Below are 12,125 nucleotides of genomic sequence, written 5' to 3'. Positions count from 1 at the left end.
CTCTGATAGACTGTGATAAAAGTGCAATGCATTTCGTTTTTCCCCGATAAATGCTTTTTTTGGGCCGTAGAATTGCGTAATTTGTGTCAAAGTGCAATAACATTGTGTCAAGTCATGCCATTGCGATATCCCATTTCAGTCATTTATTCAAACAGTATCCACCACCTTTAAATTTAGGTCGAGCTCCACTTCTTAAAAGGGCAGTCATTCATATTTTAGTGCAGTTAGAATAGACACAAACTTGCATGCGAGACTGAACCACTTAAAAAAAGTATTAAGAGTCACTATTATTGAACATTGAGCGTTTGTTTTGTTGTCTATTTAAAGTAATTTAATATAAAGCCTGTTGAGCCCACAATCCATCTGCCAATGTTTGGCATATACCTACAATTCATGTTGTGCAGTGAATTATCAGGGCTGTTTTCAGGGTTTAGTCATCTTGCTGTCCTTATCAACACAAATTATTTTGATAGTAACTAAATCTTGTTTTGCTCAAGATGTCTTTCCAGAGTGATTTATTTCATGAGGGTGATAAGATGCATATGGAACATTAGCGAGCGAGCATCCAACAGAAAATGTAATTGTCTCTGTAAAGAAATGTGATAGATGTATAGGGTGCTTGAGAACAGCTGTCATATGGATCTGATGTCAGTACAAATACATTCCGATTGTCCTTCATGTCTCCTTTCATAACGGGGCCACTTTTTTGTCTTCTCAGTAATAGTTTATGGAAATGGGCTTCGCAATGGCAATATCTAAAGCGATGTGGATGATGGCTGTTGTAACAGGGCTCAAGTTCTGAGTCCTAAAAAATATTTTATTTTGAATTTTAAGCCTGTGTTGGACGGGGTAGTTGAGTAGAGAGAGGGAGCGAATGGAGAAGGGGACCAGGTTCACGAACTGAGGTGACCCAACATTTCATGTGACATGTCATTAAAATTAATAAAACATTATGATATAAAATGAATATGCAAAATGCAAGTTTCTGGACTATTTCTAGGTTCAAGTCAAATAAGTGCATTTTGTGCATGAGAACAAAATTAAAGTCTGTGAATGTAAAACAAAAACAAAACTGGTAATTAAAATTATATATATGATATGATAATATGATTTGTTAAAAAAAAAAAAAAGGGAAAAAAATGGTAATAAATTATAATAATGCAAAAGCATTTTCACAAATAGTCTCAAAAGTCTAGGCCCAGTAGTTTATGTTTAAAGATTAAAAAAAAAGAAAAGAAAAGAAAAGAAAATGGCCCTATATTTTACATATCCTGAAGCCTAGGTGTATATGAATTTCTTCTTTCAGATGAACACAGAGTTTTTAAAACATTTACCCTGGCTCTTCCAAGCATAGTGATAAAAATGGATAGTGACCATCATTTTGAAGCTATATTGTATATACCCACAAGTACTGTGACATAAAACTAACCTATCACAAGCAGATCAATGGGTTTTAATAACAAATTTATTTCTAGTTTTAGCATTCTAACATAAATAACTGACTAAGCGCCGAGTTCTGGCTTCTTTGCTGACGTCTGACACTAAGTACGACGTGTGATGTAAGTCGTGTCATACATCAGCCAAGAAGCTGGAACTTGGTGCTCCCATGGAAAAAAACTAATAAAAAACAATAAAAAACCCCAAAAACTCAAGCATTTTTCAAGCATTCTTCTGGGGGTTGTAACAAAAATATTTCTTTTTGTTACAACCCCCCAGAAGAATGCTTGAAAAAAGAATGTCATATACACCTAGGAATGCTTGGGCGTGAGTAAAATATGGAGCAATTGAAATTTCTGGATGAATTATTCCTGCAATTGACTATGTATTAATGGTTAGTAGCTAGTGCAGATAATATCAACTGCATAGTTACCCTGGCATATATATTTTTCTTTCAGTCCAGACGTAAAGAAGATTTATGCTCATATTTTTTGTGAGCACTCACTCTTACAAATCAATATAAAACCTAATTTTTGAGACATCTCTTTACTTTTCCATCTCTTCTAAACCTCAATCTAACAGGAACCATGGGAGGTTCATTCAGGCATTTCCAGCTTTTGTTCAATAGCTTGATCTGTAGTCTAATACTGGCCCTTAGAGAAATATATTTCTTTGTTGGAGCAATCGAGAGACAGGCCTTTGGTGACGTATTTAGTGCTGAAACGGACCACACTGTGCACATAATGATAAAATGCATTAGTCTAGCATCGTTTCGGCTGGCTTGACATTGTTGTCAGGTAAAAATCACACCGAATTGATTCACAGCTTCCTGTTTCGGGTTTGTTTAGCGCATTGTGTAATTTATAAGCACGCTTTTATAAGGCAGCTCACCGAAGGCTTGCTTTATTTGAACAAACCAAAAGTCATACGGTGTTTGTTCAGCAAACTTGTTCAAGTTTGGAAAAGAATTTGAACAAGCGAGTTTTGAGCTTTATCTTTGCACAAGATAAAAATAGCTCTCTGGGCTTTGGCACTGCCAGCAGCGTTTAGACAGAAGCGATTGCGACGTTGAATCAATGCGTTTTTTATGCAGCCTCTTTTTTTGTTGACATAGCCAGAGTAGGCCATGTGCTAATCCAGCAACAGGAAGTTATGAGTGCCGCCACCCTCTCCCTCTGACACATAAAAATACACACAGTGCTTTCTCACTTCCACTCAGCCGGTGCTTCTCACTCAGAGACACGTGTGCCAATGCTTTAAACAGTTTGTGTGCATGGATCTGTTTTTATGGTCCGACTTTAGTGAGCAAGACCGGAGTCGGTCTTGGGTCAGTGTCTCTCTCTGGAGCATTGCCACTGCTGAAGGACATGTGAGTGTCACCAAAACATTACCTTACCGAGGCCATGCTGGATTCACACAGTCAAACACTCCCTCGCTCATTTACTCGCACTACAGTCGCCTGCCAGCAATTCCATCAGCAGAATTAAGGGTATGACCAAATATGTAGGCGGTGTGAGTGATTTTATATTGTGATATATGTGCTATAGGCGTAGTTCAAAAGTTTTGGGTAAGTAAGAATTTTCTAAATGAAATGTAATATTTTTTTATTAAGCAAGGATGCATTAGATTGATCAAAAGTGACCAAATGTTGTTCTTTTGTACTTTTTTTTCATCAAAGAATCTTGTTTTTTTGACATTTGGATGATGATGAAATTTTTTTATTGAGCACCATATTAGGAGTGAATTTGAAGGATTGCAGTAATGTTTTGGCTTTGCCATCCATGAGTAAAATACATTTTAAACTATAATAAAAATCACAATTTTATTTAACATTACAGATGTTATTGCTATTTTTCTGTCAAATAAATGCTGCATAAAATTTTAAACATGCTTTTATTTATTTTTAGTTTTCGCACAACAATATACTGTGCAATAAACAATGATATTAACAGTAGAGTAGGATGAGGACCCTTTTCTCCTATTCTTTCATTTTCTTTCCATAGCACAACATGTACCATCATACTCCGTAGCTGAAGATTGTGAGATAAGCATCTTGAACTCTGAATAAACATTATACGTGGTGATTTTCCAGAACTGTTGACGTAATGTCAACATTGAACCATTCAACCTCCATTGTTCGCAGCCCCCTCACACCCTCTTATCCTCCAACTGGATTTTTTACTCTCCTCAGGAATGTTTCATTTTTCTCCATCTATGACTCATGGATGGCCCTCGTTTTGTTGGCAGGATGGCTCGTAGCCGTCTAATATCGGCCAGAGGAGCGGTGAGGCAGGACGGGACCCGTTATCTCTCACCTTAGCGTCTGATTACAGCCATCTTCAGGGAGAGGTGCTTGACACAGACCGAGTGTTGGACCACATGATGACGTAGAAACACCTCCCCTCGATTTATCACTCTCCTTCTGTATGTGGGTGTCAACATAAGACTGCATGGGAATGATTCAAAGAACTCCTCAGAATGACAAATTATAGCAGCACAAAGCAAAATGAACGGGAGTGTGAAGTCGCCACAGTTTTACATGTGTACCATTTTATAGCTTTCCCTGACGCCCCGTATGTGGTCAGTATTTCTTGTCGCAAAGTTCAGCATGAGTTACTTCATCTACATCTTTGTCGATGATAATAAAACAGGCTGTTTTTACGACTGGACCTTTAAGATTGAAATGTGTTTTGAAAGAACTCTTCCAAAGTTCTGAGAAAGTTTCTTTAGCCCCTTTAAGCGAATTCAGAAAAGATAGATGGATGATGCCAAACGTCAAACCCCATATGACTCGCTCAAGAGGAATGTAAATATGAAGCGCATGCGAGATTCATTCATCATTCACTATCCGTGTTGAAATGCACGCTGCTGAGCTGGGGAAACCTGTCACTGATTATGCACAATTCTAAGCTAAAATTCGCAATATTAGCAAGGGCATTATTTTGCATGCTACTTCTAAAAGTATTTTTATCAGTGAGGGTTTTTCACTTGTCGTGTGTTGTTATTGACTGGTTTTCAGTAGCACACGTAGGCTCCTGTTTGCTCCATGCGGCCTGTTTTAGTGTATTATTCCCAGGCACTTGTGTTGTCCATGCTCCCTGCAGTTGTACTCCACCAAACGTTTCCTTTAGCAGGCCACCTGCCATTGCACATCAGCAGGAGGTGAGGGATATCAGCTCTTGAGAGCGGAAATTGTAAAGGGCTAGGAGTAAATGATTGATGAAGTCAATCCTGACACACAAGACCGTAGTTGAGATTGTATCTGAAAGCGTGAGAGCGAGTGACGTTAAACATATGTTGATGAAGAGGATACTTGCCTTCATTATTGTACTTTTGTTATCCTCTTCTTTCTCCGCTGTACAGGCATTGCACGCTACCATTTAAAAGTTTGGGGTCAACACGTTAGATGGGTCAAGATGGAGTAATTTCCACTGAAAATACAGCTTTGCCATCACAGGAATAAACTAGATGTTAAAACAGAAAACTATGCACTAACTTTTATTTTCTTTTGCGGTGAAGTATGCCATATTTAAAACGTTATTTTGCTAAACATTGCTTTGTTTGTCTCCCTTCCAGATTACCACACTGATCAATCACAAAGACAAGCTCAAGAAGACGGAGAAGACCTTACGGGCCATCCAGAGAGGCAGGCGGCCGGTCAGTGTTGCAGTTGGCCGCTTCAGGCGTGTGGGTGAAGCCATTGCAGCAGAGAATGAAGACTTTAAGGACGCAGATGGGACTGGCTTGCTTTGAGGTCCGGAGAGCAGGTTAGTCTGACACTACTTAACTGAAAGAGCCATGACACACAAACAGTTTTAATGGATCGAGTTACCAGGCAACGAGGAACACGAAATGGACAGCTGGGTTAAACTTGTCAACAAGCTCAGAACTGCCTGTCAGGGTTGTATACCATGCAAAATGGATTTAAAATTCCTTTCAAGTTTAGTTTAATTGACGTAGCATGCAGAAATAGCATTCAAGTTGGATTTAAGAAAGTATAAAAACATGGAATGAAATTCAGAGACATGTAATTGTTGTAAATGTATTAATGATACTTTTATTATTTCTTTATAACAGTAAATTATAAAGAAAATACATACAACATATGAGGTACTTTAAGAAACATTAGATAATATTAAAAATCAATCACTGAAATACTGGCTATATTATATATAGGCATTTATATACACTACTGTTCAAAAGTATTTACAATTTTTCAGCATCAATTTTAAATATTCAATGTCACATGGTCCTTCAGAAATAAAAACATTTGCCTTTTAAAATATTTTGTGGATTATTTGAAAGTAAATCTTTTGTAACATTGTAATTGTCTTTACTGACACTTTTGATCAATGTAATTACTGACCTCAGACTTCTTTTGTACAGTAGTGTATAATAAATGTAAAATCCTCAAAATGGCATGAAAGACGCCTGTGAGCAAATTTAAACCATCAACCAAATTTTTTGTTTCATATAAAAACAAACTTTGCAACTGAAAAATCAACCGCCAAATGTCACAAAAGTTAGTTTGTCAAGTCTTATCATGTTGAAATTAATATAAATAGTTTAAATCAATATGCGCAGTTTAATATATTTAAAGCCTATAATTAGATTAAAATGGGGTTTTCTTGGCATTCACACTTGTATGGATGCAGCTGTTTGAGATGCAGATTTATTTTTTGCACGATGCCTGAATCTGTTGGGGTTTGTGAAAGAGGGAGTGCTGCAGTTTCTCTATTAAACTCTCGATGTCCCATCTGTCTCTGAAGAGTTTGCCTAAAAATACCCCACAAATGCGCCGCAATGCTCCCATATCTCTCATTTGTGATGAAGTGTTGCTGTGCTTGCTCTTAGAATAACCAACACGCGCACAAAGAGATTTGATCTGTTCTGATGGTTTAAAGAGGTTTACAAAAGCAAGCAGCTGCGGTTATGAAATAAATACATTTGATATGAGTTGACATCTGTGAGGCTTTCTATAAAAGTAAATGATTCCGAGAATTACTTATTTCTGTATTAACTTATTTAATACGTTAGTACACTGCTATTTAATGCACTGTAAAAAAATGTTGTTGCAATAGGCCTATTTATACTGTCTTTCTATTTAAAATTTACTTTAAAAACAGTTTGAAAGTGTTTTTTTTCAAACATTTTTCATTGTGTAGAGTTGTCTTAATTGTCAGATCTAAAAATTAATTTAATTATTTCAATACATTTCTTTGAAATAAATGCCTTTGTATGTGATATCAGAAATCAGTACGCTTTCAATCTAGCTTAGAGTCTAAATAATCTTTTGCATAATTTTGTATTTTAGCAGCAAAACAAGTGCTCTGTCAATCAAATGCAACTCTCTCAAACACTCGAAGTGTGTTATGGTTTACATTTGTCCCTCCGGTCTGAAATAATAGGAGCTCTGTTCTGTATCTATAAATACAGATAGTTGGTGGTCTCTCCCACCTCCCCTTCCCATACCTCCCAGGTACAACATACAACCGGAATTAGACTGGCTTCAAGTTAGTTATCAGACTCCCCACAGTGTTTGAACGCTCACCCACATGATTTAATCCTCCTGATTATTACACGGGCCGCCCATGTGTGACGGGCAAAAGTTTAGCCCAAAACACAGTTAGGCAGGTGAGAGGAAAGTCATGTAGACACGTCTCAGGAGAAACAAGTCAGATGTTATAGAAGCGGTGAAATCTTTTGTTTGTAGAAAAGCTAAACTAGTCAACTGAGGTACGAGAGCACGTCGTCTGAAGGAGAAGAGAGAGAGCTTTCATTGAAAGGGGAAGCCCTGGTTTTTGTGTGTAACTACCCGGATGTGACACAGTGGCCTGCAGTTTTTAGTGATTTAATTTCATCTTATTAACAAAAAAGAAAAGATGGGAGGATGTGCTTTGAGTGGAAGTCTGTGTGGTTTTTAAGTGCACTGCGTACGATTAATTGTGCTTGTTTCTTCAACTGTGGAAGCTCTTTGATCTCTGTGGTTTTTTTTTGTTTTTATAAATAAATTTAATTATCGTTACATATAAACCTTTTGTTCGTTAGCAATTTCCAGCAGTTTTTTCAACTGAAGGTCATGAGCGATGTTTTTTGGAATAAAGCGTTGACTCCTTTCTGTTTTATCACAACTAGCATTATATATTCAAATTTTAAACAATTAAATGACATTTTCTCTTGCACAATTGTAAGACAAAATTACAGCTTAATTAGAATTTTGAAAAATAGAACTGACAGTTTAATAAAAATATTCTTTTCATCTGCCCAAATTACATTTACATTTTTGCTTTGATAATTTTGTCTCTTTAGCAACAATAAAATTATTTTATTAGTTAAACAAAATTAATCGATTTAGTACATGAACTAATTTGTGTAAAAATTGCTAATTTATTCTCACAAAAATAAATATCAAAATTCTTCTAAATCATTATTTCACCCTTAATAAAATAATTATAGCATTTTTGTGATGGATTTTAAGAACATTTGGGCCGGAAACAGGGTAAAACTAAATCTACCTAAAGAAGACATTACAAAAGCAAAAAAATAATGTGCTCTTAATTTAAAATAAAATGAAAACCTGTTCGTTTTAATACAAATGAATACCTGAGATATAAAAGTATGTGTGGTTGAAACAAAGTTCAACATTTTCTTAACTGAAGGTTGGGAACTCTAGATACAGTTTTTGCTGAGAATGCATTTTTTTCTCTTTGTCTTGCTTCTCTCAGGACCTCTCAGCCTTATATGACGGATAGACAACTGCTTTTGAGCAATGGTTCGATACTATAGTACTTTAATGAAGTGCATTCCAAAAGCAGCAGATGCAGCTGAAAGCGTTGTCTTTAAAGGGCATGGGCAGAGATCTCAATGCTTCGCTCTCTGTGCGCAAACCCGAACGCCTGAGGCCTTGTCTCTTTAAAGCAGGGAAACTCTCTGAAAAGAGTTGGCTGAAAATATTACCCGCTGAGGACAGCACCGCATCTCTGGGTGCCGCCAAGGGATTCGGTTATAAGCTTCTACAAGACATAGCTTCAAGCTCAGGAAGACACAGAGGCAGCAAACAATCCTCCAGAAACAAGAATGTTTCAGTATGGCTTTGCTAAACAAGAGACGAAACCAGCAAAGCAGGAAATGCGGGCATTGTGCCCAGTCAAATGACTGTGGATAGGTGCGCTGGCAAAGTAATTTGGCCCACAATGCAGCGTTTTTACTATGAGGCACATGATTGTTAAAACCTCTTTGAGATTTAACTAAAGAAAGCGCTGTCGGATGCAATCAGGAGACGGTGTCTTCAGATGGACAAATGTGTAATTTAAGATGGCACAGAGCTGTTTCCCTTCAGAAATTACTCTCCGGTCTAAGCGTCTGTCTGTATTTGTCAGCCTCTTTCTCTTTTCACTTTTGAATGTGTCCAGTTTTTCCGTCTCTCAAAATAACGCTGCTTTATTGAGGCACGAGGTAGGGGAAGTGCACTCATCATGCCGTCCCTTTCAGCACGATTCCAACTGGGACATGACGCGCCAGTTCTGCCACCCTGCCCAAAAATAAGTCAGCATATGGTATTTGTGTTCAGACAGGGTTGTGTGCTAGTAGACGCCCACTGAAAAAGAGTGAGATGTTTATTGATGTCTTAAAGAGTGACTACATGAAGTGATGCTTTGTAAATAATCAAATGGTTACGTGACTTAATGTCTTAATGTGTGCTGGGGAGGAATGAACTTACTCCAAAAATTGCATATTTTGTTTTTCAAAGCAGTGGCACTTTTCACAGATGCTTGCTGGTTTGTCGTTCTATGGAAGGAGGAGAAGACATGTTATGTGTGTGTATTTGCTTTGTTTCTCACAGGGTGGATTTGAAAAAAAGTATGAGGATTTATACAGAGTGCTTCAGTGAGATTCAAAATGTGCTTGAAAAGTGTCCCAAAAGTGTCCTGAATACTTTTTGTGGACTATTCTTAACTATATTTTGGAGATGAATTAACAACCAAAATTGGCTAAATCTGATAGAAAACTGATTTTATTTTTTTATTTATTTTAAAGGAGTGAGAAAAAAATAAAATAAAAATTATATATATATTCTGAAACATTTAGCAAAATAGTAAGTAGTAATTGAGTTATTATCAGCATATTAGAAATGATTTAAAAAAATAGCATATACAGACGATGAAGACTGCTAAAAATTCTAAAATTCTAAAAAAAAAAATTATTTATTAGATTTGCATTTGTTTGATTTATAAAAAAAACAAAATATACCTACCTAAGACATTTTTTTACAGTTACTCTTATTAGATGCCTATTACTAGAATATTAGCTGTTTATTAGCACTAATTAAGCACATATTAATGCCTTTATATTATATGGCCAAGTATTCTGCACCCCTAAATCCTACCCAATACCTAAACTGAACCGATACTGTACTAACTATTAATAAGTTAGAAAGAATTAGAATTCATTGAGGTATAATCATAGTTAATATTTAACATATGTTACCCAAATTCTTACCATCTCGAACGGTTGTTATAAAAAAATATATAAATAAATCAATAAAGAAGTGTGTGTATAAAAACTTCTTTCTGAATAGAATGTAATATATGTTATGTGGTTACTAAAGCGGTTGAACACTTTAACAAATAATATCTTGTTTTTGCATCTAAACCTGTGTGTATGTAAAAGGTGGCGCTACATTCAGCTGTGTTTTTTCCTCTGCAGGCACTGCCAGCTCAGCTGGATTGATGTGTCCTGTCTGGAGCAGTGTGAGGCGATGGGCGCATCAGGGTTTAGTGACAGGACCTGCATGGTGAAAGCTACTCGCATGCTGCTCTCCTCTGTTACCAAAGTCCTGGTGCTCGCAGACTGCATCGTTATCAAACAGATCATAAGCTCCCGCAACAAAGCAATGTATTGTCTGCCGGGTCCAAGTACTTGTGCGCTGGCCTTTACAAGCACTCAATATGGCACTCATCTTTCCTGTCAAGTACAAGAGTACACAGGCGAACACGCAGGCTAGTGGTTGCTCTCAGATGCTATCGCTGCGTGGCCCATATATGAAGTCCTTCTGCTTTGGAATGTGAAGGGCCCAGCCGGCTGGATAAAGTAAGAGCCTGTCTCAACATCCATATCCAGTGAGATGAAGTGTGGGGGTTGTCTTGTGTTGTGGCATGTGTGCAATAACTCCTCAGATCTGGAGCTAATCATGTCCAGTTAGGCTGATGTGTTTTAGACGGCCAGGCAGTAGAACAGCTCGATGGAAGCACAATTAGATTTGTCCTGACCATTACCAGTAAGCCACTCCTAATTTAGCTAATACTCAAATGAGGCTTCCCTTATCAATTTTCTCCCATGTGTAGAGTGCTCTGGACTTCTTCCGCTGTGATTGTTGGGTACTGTGAGTTTTCTTTCCTCACACATCCTCACCTTTGCTCTTTGCACAGTTTCTGCAGTGTGACTCAGCGTGGATGGCCACTGCTAATATATAGAGTTTAAGTCTTTAGATCTTATTGCCTTGTTAAAAGTACTATATTTGTGCAACTATTGCAGCTATTAAATGCTTAATAAAATTTCAACATACAGATATAATTTTGTTAATTTTAATAAAAATCTATAAATAATGAAATCTATTATAAATAATAAAGCTATCTATATAATATAAATATACTGATTCATTGCACACACACATATGTGTGTGTATATACTCTATGTATTATTATTGTGTACATTTAATATAATAATAATAATAATAATTGTAATACATATATATATATATATATATATATATATATATATATATATATAATATATGTATATATATATATATATATATATATATATATATATATATATATATAATATATGTATATGTATGTATGTGTGTATATATCACACACCTATGCTCAGATTTTCCACAGTGCCTCCATATACACTGTATCAGCGGCAGTTTGTCTCAATTGGAGTCTATTTTTATTTCTTAGGACAGACATGCGAGATAAGCTCATTTCTAAATAAAACTCATTATAAGCTTAACCTTTACGAAGTGCATTTTTCTGGGAGCTGTAGCTGCAGGAAAGACGTAGGTTTTATATGTGCCCAGTGCTGCTGGTTACCCTGGAGCAGCTGGAGAAGTCAGCACTTTTCAGGGTGTCAAATCTTCAGCCAATTTGGGAGCAGAGATGGTAAGTTTGCCCATCACAGAGACAGACAAGTGTAAGTGACCTCTCTCTCTCTCTCTCTCTCACACACACACACACACACACACATCCTGCTCACCCTCCATCCTTCTTACCACTTTACAGATAATCAAGCACTGTCAGAGACCCACCTCCTGGCAGATGTGTACAGCCTGTGTAGGTTATACATCGGATGAGGGCAGAAGGGAAGATGTCGAAAGTTTAGTTATAAGAACTGAACTCAGCTGCTTTGCCTGCAGTTTCAATCAGCAGCTCCTGAGCCCACAGTAAAAACCTTTTTTAGGTGAGATACACCTCGACCGCAGTGCAGAAACAGATGGATAAAGTCAAACACTAGTGGTATTTTTAATAAATTCACAATTTTTGAACTCAAATCAGCATGTGTTTGCATTGCAAAAACATGCACGAAGAGCAGAGAATTATGCTGCACTAAATGAATGCTGAATTTAGTTTTCACATTATCAATGCTCTGTCATCATACCTACCTTAGGTCAAGCTGGATTTTCT

The 12,125-nt window shown here is 36.8% G+C and overlaps 1 protein-coding gene across 1 annotated transcript in view; it reads left to right on the top strand.

Annotated features, from left to right (window-relative positions):
• The window catches only part of ctnnal1 (catenin (cadherin-associated protein), alpha-like 1), a 46,907-nt gene that overhangs the window by 19,394 nt on the left and 15,388 nt on the right, over positions 1–12,125 (top strand). The window contains 5 exon segments of the mRNA XM_043217967.1: positions 5,014–5,166; positions 5,168–5,208; positions 10,159–10,337; positions 11,522–11,567; positions 11,569–11,634. Of these exon segments, the coding sequence (XP_043073902.1) occupies positions 5,014–5,166; positions 5,168–5,208; positions 10,159–10,337; positions 11,522–11,567; positions 11,569–11,634 (485 nt within the window).

The sequence above is a fragment of the Puntigrus tetrazona genome, chromosome 19 (genome assembly GCF_018831695.1).
Source record: "Puntigrus tetrazona isolate hp1 chromosome 19, ASM1883169v1, whole genome shotgun sequence".
NCBI classification, from domain to species: domain Eukaryota; kingdom Metazoa; phylum Chordata; class Actinopteri; order Cypriniformes; family Cyprinidae; genus Puntigrus; species Puntigrus tetrazona.
Note: the sequence above shows the minus strand (reverse complement) of the source record. Positions and strands in the feature narration are given on the sequence as shown.